The sequence below is a fragment of the Morus notabilis genome, unplaced genomic scaffold (assembly GCF_000414095.1).
Source record: "Morus notabilis unplaced genomic scaffold, ASM41409v2 Scaffold1527, whole genome shotgun sequence".
In the NCBI taxonomy this organism is placed as follows: domain Eukaryota; kingdom Viridiplantae; phylum Streptophyta; class Magnoliopsida; order Rosales; family Moraceae; genus Morus; species Morus notabilis.
Window position 1 is genome coordinate 79,033 of NW_010365947.1, and position 22,225 is coordinate 101,257.

The following is a 22,225-nucleotide window of genomic DNA, read 5'->3' on the forward strand; positions in this document are numbered from 1 at the left end:
AAACACGACCTTAACTTAATTACCTAAATTTACAAACATTTTTTTATTAAGAAAAACACTCACTTAAACAGTCAGATTGGATTAACATATAACTTGAAAACATTTAATCAATATCAAAAGCTTATGTAATAAAATATACTTATAAATATTCTTCCTTTGAAGGTTAAAAGCTTTTGTTCATAGTATAAATACTCAGTGGAAAACTTTCTTTCTAGAAAACGTATAATTAAAAACTTATAAAAATTGTGAGTTAAGTTGGCAGTTGGATCATTCTTAGGACACCTAAGATACATGGTTTGCTTATTTTGAAACGTAAAGTACTTAGAGTCAGTGAAGGATTTAAGTATAACTTAGTGGGGACTACCGCTCTCACTCAAATTTTTTTTAAAAAATATCACCTTTAAAAATTTAAAAATTTTATACTTAAGCTTCTACTGAAATAATATATACCCCAACTAAAATAAAATATATTTTCTTATATGCCCCCACTAAGAATATTTGTTAAAAAAAATTTAGTGTACACCCTCACTCCCTCACTAAAGTGAAATGTTGACTCCGCCACTGCTTAGAGTACTTGAAATCTCATCACTAGGATTGTTGTCTATTTAATCCTAACTTAGAGCACACGTTACTTAACATAAATTATTTATTATCAATACATAAAATTGAAGAACTTAGGGATTGTTCTTTTGTCCAAAAAACTCAAAAAAAGACAACTCGAGTTCCAACTTTATTCAAGTTCATGTTCTTTTAAGTTTTAACTTTATTCAACTTTACTCAACTTTATTCAAGTTACAACTTCAACTCAAGTTATAACTCAAATTCAACTCAAAAATTACACTCAAATTACACTCTAAAAGAATAACCCTTTAAAATGTTGTGTTAGTATCTATGATCTCCTTCTTCACCGTTCGTCATGCCGCTTACCCAACTCATCCTATAATGTCAATACTAATTAACTTCTTACTTACAACATAAACATGATTCTAAACATAGACATAAACATAAACTCCACATAATATTATACACAAACACTGAGATCATAACATAAACTTATCAAGATCTTCCCATTAAGTTAAGAAGTTGGTAATCCTCTCCATAAGTTGCGAGTATAATATGACACTCTTAACTAGCGTGTCTTATTCATTTCATTTATTTTTTGTGCGTCTGCATTATGACAACCCTACACGAGACTAAATTAATTAAACAACACATTTTAAAATATTTAAAGCAAATAACAGTTTATTAGGTAAATATTTTATTTACAATTAATAAAAAGATTTTTTTTTAGGTAACTTTTTTTTACGATTATAAAAAGATTTTTTTTATGTAAATAAAAATTGTTTTACCAGTAAAAAATGAAATATTTAGAACTCATTTATTTCATGCATTTAAATTTATAATTTTGATTCTATTACATTATTTTTTCTTATAAAAATTTAAAATTTAAATACTAAAATCAAGAATACTAATTTAAACGAATAAATAAATATGCCATTAAACGAGATTATAGGTCGGCCCGGCCCATCTTGGCGCATCCACTTTGCCCGCTCCGCACTCGCATAATCGACTCGGTCTCTGTGAGCGAGTCAAAAACCCCGAAAAGAAAAGTCAAGTTGTTGAAACGCAAGCCATTTGGATTCCACATCCGACACCCCTCCTCTTTCGATTCTCAGCTTGTATGTAATTCTCTCCCTCTCTCTTTCTCTAATCTCTCATTTCCTTGTCTCGTTTTCGTGATTTTCTGAATTGAGTTTCCAATTAGGGTTTTTGATTGATCGAAATCTTTGAATAATTCTTCAGGGATTGAATTGATTCCGATCGTAAAGAAGAAGAAGACGAAGAAGTAGAAGGTTTACAGAGATGTGGGCTGCTTCGTGCCTGGCATCGTGCTGCGCGGCTTGCGCGTGCGACGCGTGTCGGACGGTGGTGTCGGGGATCAGCCGCCGCTCCGCCAGGATCGCCTACTGCGGCCTCTTCGCTCTCTCTCTCATCGTCTCTTGGATTCTTCGCGAGGTCGCCGCTCCTCTAATGGAGAAGCTCCCCTGTATGTGATAAAGTTTAGCCCTCCCTTTGTTTGATGAATGAATTTATCTATATGATTATGGCTCTTTTAGATTTTATTTTTTATTTTTCCTTGTTCGTGGAATATCGGAGTCCAATAGTAATTCTTAGCAAACTTGTCAAGAAAAGAAAATTTGGTCTTTCGCTGGTCATGATTCTTTGGAGTGATAATAACAAAAATCATACGTGTTTTTAGCGAATCACGATTTGTAAAACATAACGGATAACTTGAATACGATTCGTAAAATATAAGGAATATTTGCTGAAAATGTAGTGTGGAACGTACCATTTCAATGAAATTCAGAGAGGAATGCGGGGGGGTTGTTTGTTATTGTTATTAACCCTTCTTGGGACGATATTCTCTTGACTTCTTTAGTTTGAATTATCGTGCAATGCGTATTGTCATGGGAAACTATTTTCTGATTTTAATCATTCGATTTAGAATCAGATATTTGGTTGAATAAAATTGTGATATTGACTTTGTGATGTGGACAAGTTGGCGAAGGAAGAAGACTGGGTTTACTTTGAATTTGCTTATAATTTATCACTAGATTTCAGAGAACTTAAAAACAGTACACTATTTCTTATTGCATTGACACGCAGCTGATATAAGATTAGCCGATGAGTTTTTGAATATGCTGCCTTTTTTTTTTTGAAAAGGAAATATGCTGCCTTTTATTTTCTATTATTTTGTTTTTCGTAATTATATCTCGGTGGTGTTTTGTCGATGCAGGGATCAACAATTTCCATCACACACCTAGTAGAGAATGGTTTGAAACAGATGCTGTGCTGCGTGTTAGCTTGGGGAATTTTCTCTTCTTCACTATCTTAGCAATTTTAATGGTCGGTGTAAAGAATCAGAGAGATCCCCGTGATGGTTTGCACCACGGTGGATGGATGATGAAAATTATTTGCTGGTGCCTTCTGGTCATCTTTATGTTTTTCCTACCAAATGAGATTATTAACTTCTATGGTAAGCATTTTTTTTCCCTTTTCGGGGTTTCTTGTTTTACTTTTTGCTAACTTTCTGACGAAAACCCTAGCTCTGGGAGTACAAATCGAATAAGGAAACAGAGATAAGGTTTCTTGAATCAGAAATTGAAAAAAAAAAATTTGTTACAAGTTTGTTAGGATTTGGAGAGTCTGATCCACTCCCTATCAGCTTAGCCGAATTGTTACTACTAATCCTCTTCCCAACTAACTGACTCCTCTATTTATACTTTATTATTGTCTCTAACTACTCTACACACATAATAGCACCACAAATGAGCACAATCTTTGCAGTTAACCTTCTAAATAACCCCCAACTGACTTGTAACACAGCTAACTAACCTAACCAACCCGAGTCTTATTATTACCTCTGCCAAAAAAAAAAAAAAAAACTTGCCCTCAAGGTGGAAGCCAAGAAATTGCAGCTAAAGGACATCACTTTCTTTCCATCTGTATTCTGAGTCATCCAACATTGGCCTTACCCATACCAGGATTTCCTTGTAAGCTCGCCTTTTCTTTTCCCAACTTAAACCTCATGGTCGTTGTCTTCCAATTGACAAGCATTTTCCACAAACTTGCCAACAACTGCACACCCAATGTGACATCCCAATTACTTAATTTAATCAACAAAACATCTACAATGGTTAAAGATTGCAAGGACAATACCACTCTTCGAAAAAAAAATTTCTCCTCTAACCGAGAGCGTGGATCCTACTAAAGAAGTTTTTACATATAACAGGAACTTTAACCAAAAAATAAAAAACCTAAAAAACTGGAGTTTTTCTTCCAAATTCTTTGAATTTCTACTTTAAGGTGTGAAAACACCAGCAATTGTATCCCAAAATTCTGTTGCAATTATGAGGATGCATTGATCTTAGTAATCAATTGCAAGGCAATAAACTTTGGGTGCGGAGTTTAAATAAATTATCATCTTGTAGGTGTTCAATTAGCAACAAAACTTGCGTTGTTTTTTTCATGTAATTGGAGGGTGAAACCTACTTCTAAAATGATTGGTGAATGTTGTTGGCTGCTTTATTAATTTTTGTGATATTCTCTTGTTGTTTTTCTGTTGATAGTATTTCTTCTTATTCAAAGAAATGAGTTAAGTTGTACTTTGCCAGCATGGCTGGAGAATTATGCACTTGCTAATACGATTTGTGTGCATTTTGAGACCAGCTAGAATACACATAACTAAATCAACCAGTTTTGAAAGTTTCTTTTTTGAGTTGGAACAATCAAAAGGTAGATCAAAGGAAAATAGTTTCAGGTGGTATAGTGTTCGTAATTTAATGTGCACTGTTGATCTACATGTGGGTTGGCCTTCTATTTCTGTCTTCCTTTCAGACTGCTTCAATGTACTCCATGGGTGCAGAAATAGCTTGCTGGTCTGCTTTTCATTTTCATGATTTCTTTTTCTTTTTTTTTTTTTTTTTTTTTTTTTTTAAGGAGATTTCTTTTTCTATTAAGAATCATATTTTACTTGGGTTCTTTTTGGTTCTCTCTTCTTATCGTTCAATCCCATAATATCTTATACTAGCACTTTCACATTGAAAAAGTCTTGAGAGTTTACATCTTGAGTTTGTGACTTGAGCTTGTATTTTTTCATTCTAAAATATAAATTCGAGAGCTGATCAAAACTGTAAAACACTTTGCTTTTTTTTTCCTTTTGTTCATTTAGTGTGTATAGTAGCATAAGGTAGAGCTTAGTCAAATAGGGCCTACCTTTTCTAGGCTTTTCTCTTGTGATTTTTATACCGTTAGAGATGACCAACTCTGTTTTCTGACTGTAGAGAGGAGTATATGAGATTTTGAGATATTAAACTCTTTGGTTTATATTTTGAAGCTGACGTGTCTATTGTCTTTTTCCTTTTCACAGAGACCAGTTCAAAGTTTGGCTCTGGATTGTTCCTTCTTGTTCAAGTTGTTCTTTTGTTGGATTTTGTACACAGATGGAATGACACATGGGTTGGCTATGATGAGCAATTCTGGTTAGTTTAGACTTTAGGTTTCATTATAGTATTGTAGCATACTAGCTTCTCTTATCTATTACTTCCTATACAACTTAATTTTTCATTATTTTTATTTTGTTATTCAATTTATGCAGGTACATTGCTCTATTTGTAGTCTCACTTTTTTGTTATGGGGCCACCTTTGTCTTCTCTGGCCTTCTCTTCCACTGGTTCACACCATCTGGACACGACTGTGGACTCAACACGTTCTTCATTGTTATGACTCTAATTTCTGTTTTCGTCTCTGCTGTAGTCGCGCTGCACCCTACTGTAAGTTTATAGATTTACTTTTTTTTTTCCCTTTTTTTTTGGATAAAACCAACTAATGCCACGCTTGTTGTGCACATTAATATTGTTAGGAATTACTAATTAGGTTGTGTAATGTAATCATGATTAATTTATGGTGTTAGCATTGCTGACTTAGTTATCTCGTGGATTACTGTTCTTGTTTCTATGACACTTGTCCCTGCGAGCTTATTGTGCTGCAGTTTCTTGGACTTTGTATACCCGTGATTGTGGTGTTAGCATCTCTAACTTTGATAATTTTGTGGACTGACTTGGTTACTTGTTGACTTGTGTGATAGTTCGAGTGTATCAATGTGGGCGATAACACTAATATTTCTTCTGCTGACCTGATAAAGAGCTTTCAATCAATTTGTCTTTTGTCTTGTTCCCAATATAGCGGTCATCTCAATAAGTATGATGTTCCCTGCCTCGTACAATTACCGTCCTGTGTTTTTGGTTAAAACATGAATTGCAAGAGTCATGATATTTTTCTCCCCTAGTAGAGCAGTTGTACGCCCCTTTTGGTTAAAACATGAAATCTTATCCTTTTCATTCGCTAATCTATCCTTCTCTCTTGTCACCTCACATTAATTATAATGTTTATAACTGAGTGACTTCATCGTTTATTAAGGTACTGGGATGTTCTGCAGTACAATTACCATAACTGTTTAATTTTTCTTTCTTGACTCGGCTGCCATTTTGATCCAAAATAGGTAAGCGGTAGCATTTTGCCAGCGTCCATCATATCTCTGTACTGCACATACCTCTGCTACAGTGCACTTGCCAGCGAACCTAGGGAATACGAGTGCAATGGTCTCCACAAGCACTCAAAAGCTGTTTCTACTGGGACACTTACTCTTGGTCTGCTTACCACTGTTCTATCTGTTGTATATTCAGCCGTACGTGCAGGGTCTTCCACAACTCTTCTTTCTCCACCAAGCTCACCTCGTGCTGGTAAGTTTTGACAGATATGTTAAGTCATTTGGTTAGTTGATCCGGCAATTTGTTTGCAACTATGCAAGAATGTGTGTGGCATCTCCCTTTTTCTTGGTTTCAAGTAATGAGGGGGTTTTATCTGAGAATTTGATGGGTATTATTTCTTTCTTTTCTTTTTTGTTTTTTTTTTTCCATTTGTTTTGTACTATAGACATTTACAGGACATCTTGCTCTAGCTTCTCAGTCTTTTATCATGTTGATTTTATTCATTTTCTTGTAATATTATTGTTTCTTTTCAAAAGACCATTTAAGCATGTGATCCCCTTATGCTAGTTATTTCTCTGGATTTTTATTTTATTTTATTGAACTAAAAAAAGTATTTTAAGGAGAGTATTGCTTTTAATTATTTTATTTTATGTCACTGGCCCCGCAGATTATTCTACTAATTAGAATAACTACCAACAGTCATGATGGAGCATAATAATTATTACTTGTGGTAATTATTGATGTGGCAGTGTGGTACAAAAGAAAATAATTAAAACCAGTGTTATTTATAAATTACTTCTTTATTAGTGTTATAAAAAATAAGCAGCCCTCATTCTTTTCCCACTCTCTGCTGATGCAAACTATGTCTTCCTTTTATGTGCTTGAGAAAATTTTGAAGAGGTAATAAATGTGAATATTCCACATTTTGTTATACATGAACAGTTCTGCATCAGAATTTGACATTCTGTTTTTTCCTGGTGAAGGTGCTGGGAAGCCTCTGCTTCCATTGGACAAGGTAGAAGAGCATGAGGAGAAGGAGAAGGCAAAGCCAGTAACGTACTCTTACTCATTTTTCCATCTTATCTTCTCTCTGGCTAGCATGTATTCAGCAATGCTTCTGACTGGGTGGTCTACATCGGTTGGGGAGAGCGGGAGGTTGGTCGACGTTGGCTGGCCATCCGTGTGGGTTAGGATCGTAACTGGTTGGGCAACTGCAGCGCTGTACATCTGGTCTCTTGCTGCTCCTATTCTGTTCCCGGAAAGGGAATTCTAAACTCCCCCTCACCGAATAAACAACCAAGGTTTCGGTTAAAGATTGTCTTAGACTTTGTAAAAACATGCCTGTGTGTACTTAAAACAAGTTGCGAAAGAAAAAAAATGGCTATAAACTTTCGTGTAAATAGAATGGTTGTGCTCTTAAGAAGTTGTGTCTAGAATCTTGACATACATTACAATGAACCGTGTATATCCGGCAAAAGTAATCTTTGTTGAAGTACCGACTGCGGTTATGCTTATTAAGTCGATTGATATTACTAGCAACTTGTTTCTGGTATAGTATATAGCTCAACTGCATTTGAATTGGTGGTTTCAGTCTTATGCTATGTTTGGTAGGAAGGAAAGAAAATAGGATAGAAAAGAAATATAGAAGTGATGGAAAATATCAATGATAGAAAGGAAATTGATTTTCTTTTATGTTGTTTGGTATGAGAAGATAGAAAGAAAATGAGCTTATCTTCACTTATTTGGTATTGAAAGTTAAATTGGGAGGAAAGAAAAAATCTTACTCGTAAATTACTTTTATACCTTTAAATTTTTTGTCTGGATGTTGATGGAGAAAATGGTAGTTTAGTAACTTTGCTCACTTTAATGAGTTGTTCCCATTTTTCATTTCATTTTCTGCCTACTTGTGGAAAGAAAAAAAATAGTGGGACTCACATATATTATTTTTCACTCCATTTTTTCTTCCTTTCTCTTTTCTCTCTTACCAAACAACTTATATTTTCATTTTTCCTCTCAAAATCCCTCCACCTTCTTCCTTCCTTCTACTTTTCTTTCCTACCAAACACTCTTAAACTTGCGAGAGCTCATAGCTCTTATGGATTTCATGTGATCTAGTTTCTTCCTAGCATTAATTTCCAATATCATTTCAAAAAGAGAGAAAAAAATTCCAAATAAAGACACCGAGTGTCTTTTTAGGCAAAGCATTTATTTTGTAAATGCCTCGAGAGCTATAATCTAGTTCATCATTCCTTTGGAATTTTAAAAAGACTATCTCATCCCCTAAATTATGTACTTTTGTTTAAAATACCATGTTCATCCTCAACATTAAGTGACATTATATATAATTTCATAAATATCCCTTAAGTTGTTAATTTTAAGTTGTCCTTGAGCTAAAAGATTGGAAGACAAGTTGATACAAAATAAAAATAAGGGGCATTTGTTAAATTGCATAATTTAAGGAGTGTTTTAAACCACTTGTATAGTTCAGAGGCTGAATTGAACTCTTTGCAAAATTCAAGTGGTATGTCGAATTAGAGTACATCATACAATGACATTTTTGAAATTACCATGGTCATCCTCAACATTAAGTGACATTATATATAATTTCATAAATATCCCTTAAGTTGTTAATTTTAAATTAAGTTGTCCTCTGAGCTAAAAGATTGGGAGACAAGTTGATACAAAATAAAAATAAGGGGCATTTGTTAAATTACATAATTTAAGGAGTGTTTTTGGTTTATGGTTTAAATCAGTGATTTTAATTATGAATTCAAACGCGTGAATTGAATGGCCTCTAATTCCACCTAAAACGACAAATGCACAGATGTTTAATATAAATTTCTCGAAGTGTTGTAGGATTCCTTCATTTCATTGCCCTAAAGTTAATAGTTTTGACCCCCCATGTGTGTGTAAACGACCCAAATTTTCGCTTCCTATTTTATTTTGATTTATGTCTTCTTTTCGGCATGTCATCAATTTATTTCAATACGAATGAATCAAGTAATTCAGCTATTTATCTAGTAAACTATCGATTTGGGGATATAACATAAATTGCGAGCTTTTGTTTAATAAAGAAGTGTACAATGCAGACATCCATCATAATTCATCAAACTTTATAATACAAGTCCTTAACGCGCACCCTGCGCGTGATTCATTTAAAATAACGATTATGTAAATTATTTTTTTAAAAGAAAAAAATAAGATTATGTAAATTATTTTTTTAAAAGAAAAAAATAAGATTATGTAATTTAAAAAAAATAGTTTACATAATCGTTAGTTTAAATGAATCACGCGCACTCCGCACGTTAAATTATTGAAAAAAAAGTGAAAAAAAAAGGACATAAAAGAAATGAAGATAAAAGTGAGAAAAAAATTTAAAGCAAAAGACACGTGAAAAAGTTTTTAACTAATTTGGTTGCGTTTTAAATTAGTTTTATTTTTTTTAATTTTTTTTATACAAAATTTATGAACAATTTATAAACATTTTTTTATGTTTTCAATTTTTTTACTCTCATTGTATAAACAATTTATTTATTTTTATCTCTTTTTTTTTCAGCGAATGCTACGTTGATGCGTGCCCACTTACTTTGCTGTGTTTTAAACTAATTCTATTTTGTTTTGTTTAATTTTATTATTTAATAAGGTGTGATTTTATTTTTTTTAGTGTATTTTTGTTTAATTTTAGTTTTATCCGATTATTTATAACATTTTATCTGAATAGTATCAAAAATTTAGTGCAAAATGACGTTAAAATGGACAAAATCGAACTACAAATCACTATAAAATAAATAAATGAATATAACAAGTAATAATAATTAAAAAATAAAATCGGGACATTTTTTCTGGCCATCAGATCGAAACCATTATGGCTGATATTGGCGCATGAGGAACACAAGTGGAGAGAGGCGCATCTAACATGAGGGAAGAAGACAATCGCGGCATCTTTGTTGCAGGTGAGCCCCGTCATGTTTTTCGTTCGGCCAATGAGGAGGCGAAACATGGCATCGTTGTCGGGCACTAATGGGATGCCTTGGATTCCATGGGCCGTGTTTACATGAGCACGGGTTTTTTCCTCGAATAATATTCTGACACATGACCTCGTTTTTGAGCGGATGAATTGTAACATGCTACTTTAGATGCACACCAATCACGGTTTGACATGTGGCAACAGAGAAGCAACATACCGAATCCCTTTCTTTATTAGGAAAAAAAACGTTTTTTGGGGTTAATTGTGGGGGGAGAAACTGATAAAACTCCCCCCCGCCCCCTAAAAAAACTCTCTTCTTGAGGGGAGAAACTAACGAAACTTCTCGTCCCTCTTAAAAAACTCTTTCTTCTTTAGTAAATGGGTATAGATTCACAAATGTTGAGGTGCTCCACAACCCCCACACCACACTCTAATAGTGGGCCCCACCCCTAGCTTCACTCTTATGAGCTATACTTTGGTGAGTCGGTGGGCAGAGATGACATTATTTCCTACGTGAACAGGGCCTCACAAAGACTCACCCCAAAAAAGGAAGGAATAAGGGATATCAATTAAGGATGAAGGCGAGGATGGAGACCAAAAATGTGGATGAAAATCATTCTCTGTCTCTAATCTCACCTCTCTTTAAGTAATAAGCGTTGATCGAGATAGGGATACAGATGGTTACGAGGACCGATGATGGGGATGGAAATCATTTTCTGTCTCTACCCCGCTTTGTTATCCGCCCTATAGGCGATGAAGGAATTCAATGTTATAAGTATGAAATGACTAATTAACCAATTTTAGGAAATAGTAAATAGAAAAAGTAAGGCTAAATACTGGCACAACCTATTTTGCACCATTAATAAATGTTTGCAGAGTAATTTATTAAATAATTTGTATTATACCCGGTAACCCTAATGGCTATGTGCCATGCATATTTCACATCAAATCAATATACGTACATATGATCATATATTTCATTTATTTAGCACAAAAAGAGCTAATAAAACGTTAATGAGTATGATTATTAGGTAAAACGACATAGAATAGGGTGAGATGAGACTTAAATTTGAGAGGACATGAGTTCGATTATACATAGTATTGTAAATAAAAAAACAAAAGCTCGTGGATGGGGTTATTGAGCCTTTACCCCACCTAAGGTGGTTCTTTTTTTTTTTTTTTTTTTTGTGGGTTGAGTGAATCATGCCCTAACTAGGGTTGATTGCATTATCTAGCTTAGATTGATTTTAATTGAATAACTATATTCCAACTCATTTTTAATTTGTTACTAGTAACTTGATTTAATACTTACTTATGACAAAGGCAATTCAATAAGCAAAATGATTGGAAATAAAGCTAGCTTGCACCACAATACCAAAAAAAAAAGGTCAAATGGAATTGCGAAGATTGCTAAAGGGATAATTTATATGCAGTAATTGCAGTAAATAGTACACGTTTGATAAATTTTTTTAAGTAAATAATATATTTTTGAAACGATGAAGTAAATATTATATTAGCCATTAAATAAATTAAGTAAAAAATGTATCTGCGTTGAATAAATAATCCTACTTCAATTGTTTTAAAAATATATTATTTACTTTATAAACATTTATGTCTTTTTCCTCTTTATCCTTTTAATAATATATTCATTAGTTTGATAAATTTAACGAACATATGTAAAGTTATGAGGAGATTGTTTCCACATTTTATAATATTCCAATCATTTTAGATGTCTTTAAGTAGGTTATTCAATGTAATCATGTTTTTAATTTGAGAAAGTCCGCTCAATCTCTCTAAAGAGTTCAATTTATGATTCCCACAATAAGCACCAAGAAATCAATTTTTGTAAGAGAGTTTCTCATTATAGTTATATTTTTATTGTTTAGTCAATCTTTTTTAATTTAAGGAAATTACCATTTACACCTCTCAAAGGAAAAAAAGGACGGAGAGATTAGAATTATTTTTGATTTACGTGTATTTTTTATGAGAGAAAATATTATAATGAATCATGAACCATGATTCAAATCATGGTTTAAATTCTCCAACCAAACGTCCCCTTAATAGGTAAAAATTGGCCTTCTCTGTAGGGCCGTCTACAGGAGAAAATTTCCACCAAAGTGTTTCAAACTTGAATCACGTGCACAACGCATCACGTGATTAGAATTATTTTTAATTTACGCGTATTTTTTATGAGAGAAAATACTGTAATGAATCATGAATCGTGATTCAAATCATGATTTAAATTCTGTAACCAAACGTCCCCTTAGTAGGTAAAAATTGGCCTTCTTTGTAGGGCCGTCTACAGGAGAAAATTTCCACCAAAGTGTTTCAAACTTGAATCACGTGCACAACGCATGCGAGTCCTTACTCATCATATAAAAAGAAATCCAAAAACTGACGTTTTCTCTCTTTCTCTCTCTCTCTCTCTTCTGTCTTCTGTGTTTGTTTGTCTTTCCTTTCCTTCCCTTTCCTTCCCTTTCCTTTTCTCCCCCAAAACTTTGGTTCTGGTCTTCTAGGGTTCTCTTCCAGGATTTCCCCGTTAAAACGTCGCCGTTTCGCTCCCTCATTCGTCTTTTAGTTGTCGGCCGAGATGAAGCTCACCGTCAAGACTCTCAAAGGCCGTCACTTCGAAATCAGGGTTCAGCCAGCCGACACAGTCAGTATCTTCCTCCGTTTATTTTCATTTTATTTATTTATCCTTTTCATTTTCATCTGGAGCTTTGTTTTTGTTGTTTGAATCTGTCGGACTAAATGAAGAAAATCGGGTTCATTTTGAAAATGAGTGATTTTTTTTTTCTTATAGTTTAGGTTGTATTTGAGTTTTTTTTTTTTTTGGATTTGTTTTCCGTTGTAGAAATTAGTGAGAATTTATTATGTTTTGCTCAATTTCAAATTGTCTCTCTTCAAAAGCATTGATTTTTTTCTACTTTTTCTGTTTTTTCATTTTTGTTAAATCTACATCTATTTTATTCGTGTCAGAATAAGTAAAAAAAGGATTTCCATATTGATTCGTAATTGGGTTTAAAGTAATTGTTCATGTTCTTGAATGGAAAGATGTTTTATGAAGCAGTGTTTTGACCTTTTTTTAAAACATATAAATATATGTTCACACACTCATACATACGTATATATGTGTTTGTGTGTGTGTGTGTGTGTGTGTGTGTGTATAAACACAAACACACTAAATGTTATCGCATGAAAAGTAGTTGTACAAACACAAATGTATGTGTGTGTACAAGTATATATATATATATATATGTACATATATAAGTACACATATATGTACACGTAGATTTGTGTGAATTTGAATGACTAGTTTTTTGTCTCGGAAAGGTTATTACGAAGCTTGATATAAATGGTTTGGTTGAAATCGGAATTCCTTGTGTTTAAGGTTATGGCTGTTAAGAAGAACATTGAAGATGTACAAGGCAAGGACAATTATCCTTGTGGACAGCAGTTACTGATTCACAATGGGAAGGTATTGAAAGATGAGACTACACTGGCGGAGAACAAGGTTTCGGAAGACGGTTTCCTTGTTGTCATGCTTAGCAAGGTAATTTTTTGTTTTTCCTTGAAAAAATGTGACTATTATGAGCTTGCATTGCATTGTAACTTTGCCACGTCTTCTTTTGTTGTTTAAATAGTTGGAGTCACATGCTTGGCACGTGCACATGTCCTTTAGTGTATTTGTCGGATACGATATGAAAAAAGTTGTTTTCCTCATTCATTCTTTTACAATTGTTGTAGATTTACGTTATACTTAATAACAGAGCAAATTGCGATACTAAAATATGAAAAGCTTAGTTACAACTCTACTTGTCAATCTTTTTATTGGAGAACTCAAGGTACAAGCAAGATGAATAAGGGTCTGTTTTTTTCACAACTTGAATCACAATTCAAACTTTTTACTACAGTGTTTTCTCTCACAAAAATTCAAATTCAACTTTTTTGCTAGTGTTTTTTTGTAACATAAAGTCACTTTTCAAGTTTCAACTCAAGTTTTCAATCGAAAACGTGAAAAGAACGGGGCCTAAAAGATCAGGAAAAAAATTTTCTTACTTGATTTAACTTCTACATATTGAGAGTAAATTGTTTACTCTGTAAGAAAAAAATTTCTTTCTTGATTTAACTTCTATATATTGAGAGCATTCTCATTTAGGTAATAATATCTGCGTACATTCTTTATTTAACAATAACATGATAAAGAACGGAAAAGACTCACCTAAGCAATTTAGCCAGGCATGGTTGAAGATCCACACAAAATAGTGATAGAAAACTCAATCAACAATTTTGTTTGATGCACAAGGAAAATTAAAGAAAAAGGATAAATCACAAATTGAAGGAGTTTTGGGTAATAATTAGGAATTAGTTTAAGCAATTCAGCAATTGTGTAATGGAAAAATTTTGAAGCTCTTTTACAGAGGTGTGCTACTGTGCTCAAATGCTTAAACTAAGAGATTTCAAACAATAAAGAAAGTACTAATGTGACCAAAAATAAAATAGGCGACAGAAATCCAGGTAAGCGGGGTGTGAAACGGAAAAAAAGGGGACAAAACTGCTTTGTTTAGAAACAGACTAAACCTTCTCTGGAACCTTTTTTACCTTTTAGATATCAATAGATTTGGAATTTCTTTTCCTTCCCGTATTTTTGGGTTTAAATGTTTATTATAATTGTTGTCTGCTAGTTCTGCTTTTGCTCAACACCTTCAAGTAATTTATTATTGAACTGCATTGCTGGAAAAATTAATTACATTATGCATGAGACATAATTCTACTTCGTCTTGTCCCAGCTTGGTAAAAGCATAAAAGCATGAGTACTTGGGAAGATTTTGTTGTTAGTTGTTACTTGTACCCACTAGGCGGCATCCCTAGTTGGTTTTACACTGTTCGATATTCGACAAAAGCAACCATCGTTGATGCGGTTGCAACCTTGCATCAATTAGTTCGTACACTTATATAGGGTTTTGTTTCTTCTTACTGTCTTTTTCATCTATGCTTTACCTGTTAACATATTTTTCACTCCACTTATATGTGGGTTGCAATTAATTAAAAGGGATGGGCGTGCTGCTAAATTTTTAATATAACTATAGTGTAGGTTCTGAATTGCGCAATTAAGTGTTGATGCATTTTGACTATGTGTAGCGAGGTGTAAGCCACAAATGGTCAAAGTGGTTTAAGGCTTAAGCCTCGAAATAAAGCCATAAAAATTAAATAGTTAAAAAAAAATGAAAAATCAAGCATTTAATTTTCAGCAAGTCACGTTTAGGGTTTCCAGTCTCTTTGATGCCCAGACTTCTTCTCCAGACCAACTGGAGAAGTATTTAATTATTTTTTAAAGTAGTTAAAAAAATGAAAAATCAAGTATTTAATTTTCAGCAAGTCACGTTTAGGGTTTCCAGTCTCTTTGATGCCCAGACTTCTTCTCCAGAGCAAGTGTTTTTTTATATTTAGTGGCAACGTTATTTTCTATAGGCTTGTTTTTACATTCAGCTTCAATACATAGCAGTTTTTGGGGCTTGGGCATTTTAATTGGTTTCAGCCTGAAAATTTCCCAACAACCCCTCCCCCTCGTGTATGTGACGCGTATGTCTCTTTCCAACAGGTTGAGGCTTAATGCCCAGAACATTTTTTTTTGAATGCCCCATGGTCAGGCTTGCTTTAATATTGCGCAATCTCAATGCATGGCTGATAATTTGCCTTCCTATCCCTAGTTCAAATGGTGATATCACACTAAACTGCTTGTAACACTGACACTTTGGATTGAAACTCTCCGTGGACCACCCGTGTTATTTATTAGAGCAACTTTCAGAAGCTGATTTTAGTTAACATTACACTCTATACCTTGAGGTTTAGCTTGTATTTAAGAAATTTCATTCTTCTTATTATAACAGCCTAGTTTTGAATCTTAAAGGTATTAAATAGCTTATTTGCTAAAATTTATTGATAAATGCCATTTTTAACTTAAAAGAAGATTGTAAGAGTAAAAAATGAGTTTATTAACTGAAAATCAGTGAATATTATGTAAGTAAAAAAACTTAAATATTGATAAAAAAAAAAGTGTATATAATTTGGGACTCCACGGGAGTAAATCTGGTAAGTCCTGGGTTTACTGAATTTGACCATGAGGTAAATTCGATAAATCCTGAATTTAACCAAGTAAGTAAATCTCAGATTAATCTGGTAAGTCCTGGGTTTACCGAATTTGATCATGGGGTAAATTCGATAAATCCTGAATTTAACCAAGTAAGTGTAAATCTCAGATTTGTTAAATTTGGTCATGGAGTAAATCTGGTAAATCCCACACTTCTATTTACAAACTTACCAAAAAATGTGTCATTTATTTTTGTTCCCCATCAATTAAGGTTATTAACCTCCGCTTTTTCTTAAATTGCTGCTAAGAAGCCTAGAAAAAAAATATTATTTCACATAACCAAATTGAATATCAGATCGAGTTGCTGCTGAACATTAAGGCCTCGTTCATTTCACCGATTCGAGTTTTTAGTTTTAGATTTCTACATTAAAAAGCTCTCAGAAAATGTCACATCTAACTTTTTCTGCTACAGTGAAAAGCTCTCAGAAAATGTCACATCTCAACTCGAATTGAAAATTTGAATCCGCGAAGTGAACGAGGCATAAGAGGCAGCTGCAGTGGAAAAAATAATTATGACCATGAAAGGGACTAGAAACTCTTGTTCCGTCTTGCAGAAAATCAATGTTTGGTTTCTAATATTTTTAATGTTTTCTTTTATGATTTTATTTTGAGGTTTATGCTTGACACTGTTCTGAGACTTACAGCCGCGCCTTACAAGCAAAACACTTTAGTACCTAATTGCGCAATCTAGAACCATAGCTATAACCAAAGTAAAACTATCTAGAAAAATAATTTTTCTTCAGTTCAGCAATCTGCGAAATTTGAAATCATGCTGAGCATTGTTTACTTGTCAATTTTTGGTTTTATTTTTCCTACCTCCTAGTTCTTCTAAAAGATATTATTTATATTTGATGGGGTGCTAGAAAGTTATTAGACATATTTTGTGTAATATGTTATTTGCAAACATCTTCATTCTAGTAAAAAACTAACATATAGCCTCCTACTAATCCTAGTTTTATTGTGTATTTTGTTTCTGTATGACCTTTCTAATTGTGTCCATTTTTGTCAATTGAGTTTCTTCTCAATTCCTTTTTTACTGCCTACAGAGTAAAACATTAGGTTCTGCTGGGGCCTCGTCTACTCAGGTAATGTTCTTACTTATTCATGGCAATTAGGAATTATGTCGTACCTTCTATTTCTATGTAAAATGTAAACCACTGCTACCTGTATACAACAGCCAGCTTCTACAAACCCTCCTGCTACTGCGCCAACCTCAAATGCTGCTGCTCCTGCTGCTCCTGCTGAAGCTGAAGCTCCTGCTGCCCCTGCTGAAGCTGAAGCTCCTGCTGCCCCTGCTGAAGCTCCTGCTGTTCCGGCTCAAGCTCCGTAAGTTTATATGGAGACCATCGTTTTTGCTTGCTTTTATCTTTTTGGGATAGATTCTTTCCTTATGCTTTGGATATTGCTGACCAGCAGGCCTGCATCAATGTTTGCATCACATTTATTTCTCTGTTTCCTCTTTTGCCATCAGTGTTCAGAATATAGACTGGGATTAGGTGGACATCTTGTTGTCTCTCTCTCTCTTCAGGATTTTGTTTGTTTGTTTGTTTGTTTTTTTTTGGTTTCTTTTTTCGGTCCTTTTTTTCTTTTTTTTTTAAATAACGAAATAACACAAGTCTTGTTTCTTATGAGAAAAAAATGACACAATCCAAATTAGCAAACTTTACCTTTCAGATAACATAGGAAAATAAAATATGCTTCTTCCCTCTCATGGTATTGACCAAGGAAGTAGTGACAACAATATTTTTGCTTCTTTGGGAATGAAAAAGAAAACCTAATTGTTATGTTTGGGAAGGGTGGTGATTTATCACTAGGCAGGTTGGATGCTTGTCTGATGTCTCTTCAATTTAATGTTTGAGTTAGGCACTCATTTGGTACCTGTGATGATTTATCTATTAGATACGTTGCTTAAGATAGAAATGGTTTTACTCTTTATTTATGCATTTGTTTCCACCACAAGCAGTACCTCTGGGGACTGGCAAACCTGCTAACATATTTGATTATTTTACACATAGCTGTGAGCTTATCACATCTGATGGGGTTAACAGAAGTCTTGTTTCTCATGGGAAAAAGATGGCAAACCTGCAAGTGAGATTATATTATCTTCTTTTGGAGGACGAAGAGAAGCAGTCGTAATGCGCGTGTGTTGGGGGGGGTGTTTGTGTTTTTGTGCGTGCGTGGGTGGGGACACACACGCATGTTTTTTGGATTTGCTAATTGTGTTAATTGCTGGCTTATCAGGCAAAAGATGAGACCTTTCTCTTTCTTTGCATCACTTTGAATTATATTTTGCAAAAGCAGTGGTAAAAATATAAATAGATCATTTATATCTGCACTGCCAGTTTTTTTACGATAATGATGACGCTTGCTAGATAAAGCTGGGATTTATTGGGTTATCCTTCCCAATGTCGATTATTCATCACCTGGGGAATTTTGCGTGTGTAGTAGGAGTGAGAGAAGCTCTTGAGGAGATGATGGGCGCTGGCTCTTATGTGGGTCTTGTGGATAAGAATTCACTGTGGCTTCTTTATGAGCTTAGACTACCAATGAATTTTAAGATACTCCGTTTCTTTTTATTCATCCCAGTGGAAAGGGTGTGTGTTTGTCTGTTTTTCTTGGGCTGTTGTTTCGTCTTTCTTTGATCTTTTGAAGATTCCTCGTCCACTACTTTTTGTATTTTTATTTTTTACTCTTATAACTGTTGTTGAGTCATGTATTTTGTTGTTGATGATATAACGTTGTTACTGCAGCGTGACTAGCGATACCTATGGTCAAGCTGCTTCAAATTTGGTTGCTGGTAGTAATCTTGAGCAGACCATTCAACAAATAATGGATATGGGTGGTGGCAACTGGGATAGAGAAACAGTGACCCGAGCACTCCGAGCAGCTTATAACAATCCAGAACGTGCAGTGGACTACTTGTACTCTGTATGTCTAAATTCAATGAATTTTCTGCTGCTTCATTTTTCTAGCTTTAATTACTGACTTTTTCTCTCCAGGGTATTCCAGAAGCTGCAGAAGTTGCAGTGCCCGTGGCTCGTTTTCCTGCAAGTCAGGCAACTGAAACTGGTGCAACCACTGCTCCTGCCTCTGGGGCACCTAATTCGGCTCCCTTGAATATGTTTCCTCAGGTAAGGCCCCTGATTATGGAAAGGCCCTTGCATTTGTTCTGTGATGTGAATTTTCATATCTAAACCGAAATTATTTAGGAAACACTTGCTGGTGCTGGTGCTGGTGGTGCGCTTGGATCTCTTGATTTCCTTAGGAACAACCAACAGGTGATTTCTTTTTTTCTTGTTTCACCTGGGATCTTTTTAAATTTTATATATCATTTTGTTAGTGGGTATGGAGGGAAAAGGAGGTGAACACCTGGGTGCATAGAGGTCTCTAGTTCAAGTCCTGGATGGCCCAGATGCGCCAAGGAAAAGAATAGAAGAAGCATTTGACTTCTTTATGCATATTCCACTGGGCTCGGGGGGATATAGCTCAGTTGGTAGAGCTCTGCTCTTGCAATTGGGTTGTTGCGATTACGGGTTGGTTGTCTAATTGTCCAGGTGGTAATGACAGTATCTTTAATGTCACCTACATATACGTTTCTCACGTGTCTTAAAAAGGGGAACTGATCGAGATGTGGTGAGTGTGACTTGACTACATATTTCTCTCTTTATTTTCTGTGTTTCAGTTTCAAACTCTGCGTTCAATGGTGCAAGCTAATCCACAAATTTTACAGGTCTGTATCCCTTACTTGCAATTGTTGTATGATTACTTTTTTATATGGTCTGAGATTTTTCTGCTGTTATTGTCACAGCCCATGCTACAGGAGCTTGGAAAGCAGAACCCCCAGCTTTTACGATTGATTCAGGAGCACCAAGCGGAGTTCCTTCAGTTAATAAATGAACCGCTTGAGGGTTCTGAAGGGTGAGTTTTCTGTTATATTCTCACTGGAAACTTTTAACGGTAGCATACCATCTCACCGTAATTGGCACTTAATCTTTGAGAGGCAGTGCATGCAGCTTTTCATTAGTTGACTTGCTCTAGTTACCTAATTGATCTTGCATAATAACGTCAAAAACTCAGTATGTGTCCTTGCTCACAACTCACTCGGCTACGTACTCGAGTCTCTTAACATAATTTTAGTGAACGATGGGAAGTTATTTCCTTCACAAAAGCCCCATACGCATGTAGAATTGTACACTTATTAAGTCTTGTTTCTTCCAGTGACATTTTTGATCAGCCCGAGCAAGACATGCCTCATGCCATCAATGTCACGCCAGAAGAACAGGAGGCTATTGAACGGGTATGTTTTCTTATCAATCTTGAAGGCTCTTTATGATTTTCTAAAAAATTAAGAGCTTGTTTGGTAAAGGGATTCAAACCTTGGTTTTCTTACTAGAGCGTTATTTCTCACAAAAATTTGAATTTTAATTGAAACCATCTAGTTTGAACCCACGACGAAACGGGTCCTATTTATTTTCTGTTGTTTATTCCTCGAAAATGCTAATCATTATTGCTCATATTCCTCGGCTCTACTGATTATATGCTTGTTGTAGCTTGAGGCAATGGGATTTGACAGAGCCCTAGTCATCGAAGCATATTTGGCGTGCGATCGCAATGAGGAATTGGCTGCAAATTACCTATTGGAGCATGCTGGAGATTTTGAGGATTAAATGATGACCCCTGTGGCTGTACCATTGGATTCATAGTTTTTAGGTTTTTGGATCCGTGCCTATTTCAGCTTCTTCACTAGGATAGCGTTTTGGAGTAAATTTATGTACTTTAATAAGGTATTTGTTATAATTAATTTTGCCGAGATTAATTATTTATCCTGGTACGAGAAATTTTCCTTTGTCATGGCTTCTTTTATTTACGGAGAATTAACTATTATTTTTTTATTTAGGTTGTGGGGAATTAATTATTAGGTTGCTATAGAAAGGGTTCTGCTTCATTTTATAATGCTCGTTTACTGAAATTTTTTGTTTCATGTTTGGGAAAATCGCTAGCATTTGGAATGTCCAAAAAAAGTGTTGTTCTAGCAAAGAAATAATTTAATCTTTTATTTTTTTTTATTGATTTTTATAGAATTTTTGAACTCTAATCAGATCAATAGAGGTTGAGGGACAAAATGGGGACCCCCAGAGATTTTATTTCGTTGGGTTTATTGCACATATCGCTCTTGTATTTGATGTTTAATGATATTATTTTAATTTTGTTTTTTATCCGTTGATTATGAAAAGATTATAAAATTCGATATTCCTCTTGTCGCTCTTTTTCCAAATTAAATGGCTATTCAATCTTGAAACGAAGAATGTGGCTCAAAAAAAAAAAAAAACCCAATGTCTGCAAAAAGCCATTATAGGAGAATCTGGACCAAAGTGATGACTGATAGTTTATGCAATGAACCAACCAGGGTGGATGTTTTCAACTCTAATAGCTTGTTTGGTTTATGTGTATAAGTGAATAATTTTGATTTTGAATTTAAATTTTGTATTTTGTGAGAGAATTAATGGTAAGAATTATTTTTATTCATTTTTTTAAGAGAAAAGTACATCAGAATCGTAGTTTCAAACGCGTGGAACAATGCCCTTAATTGTATGTTTCTGACTAGTGGTTTCTGCATTGTTGGAATCAACCTCAAATCTTATGATTTAGGTGAATTTAGTATCGTTTTCAAAATGATTTTCACGTTTTCTTTTCAATTTTTAAACCCCTGTCAGCTTGTTTTCGGCTATTTAAGGCTGAAAAATGAAAATTAATAAAAAGGTTTTGATGTTTATTCACTTTGTGAGATATTCTTCTTGAGTTCTTGAAGAACAATTCCGAACTTATCAATGTTTTTCTTGTGGCGTTCAACCTGACTTATCAAACGGAATTTTCATACTCGTTTGTGGCGTCTTCACCATACTAAGATTCTTATTTTGCTAAGTAACGAGTCGCGGTTTCCATCAATTCTGACAAAGTTGTTTCTAAAAACAATTCTTAAATAATGCTTGTTACGTATGTCTTTTGAAAGTGACATGTATAATTTAGAAACAACTTTTTTATTTTTTTTGTAATGAT

General features: G+C 34.2%; 2 protein-coding genes across 2 annotated transcripts; both read left to right on the forward strand.

Annotated features, from left to right (window-relative positions):
• The first annotated feature begins 1,579 nt into the window (after nt 1–1,579).
• Nucleotides 1,580–7,589, forward strand: LOC21387911 (probable serine incorporator). The gene is made up of 7 exons (XM_010108886.2): nt 1,580–1,679; nt 1,804–2,047; nt 2,798–3,037; nt 4,931–5,042; nt 5,159–5,333; nt 6,062–6,302; nt 7,034–7,589. Exons 2-7 carry the CDS (start codon nt 1,864–1,866, stop codon nt 7,321–7,323), a joined length of 1,242 nt encoding a protein of 413 aa, XP_010107188.1. The 5' UTR covers nt 1,580–1,679; nt 1,804–1,863; the 3' UTR covers nt 7,324–7,589.
• A 4,854-nt stretch (nt 7,590–12,443) lies between these two features.
• LOC21387912 (ubiquitin receptor RAD23b) lies at nt 12,444–21,062 on the forward strand. Its single transcript, XM_024172755.1, has 11 exons — nt 12,444–12,673; nt 13,409–13,570; nt 17,215–17,253; nt 17,346–17,494; nt 18,919–19,096; nt 19,168–19,299; nt 19,378–19,446; nt 19,851–19,898; nt 19,977–20,086; nt 20,387–20,465; nt 20,719–21,062. Exons 1-11 carry the CDS (start codon nt 12,608–12,610, stop codon nt 20,833–20,835), a joined length of 1,149 nt encoding a protein of 382 aa, XP_024028523.1. The 5' UTR covers nt 12,444–12,607; the 3' UTR covers nt 20,836–21,062.
• Nucleotides 21,063–22,225: the final 1,163 nt, after the last annotated feature.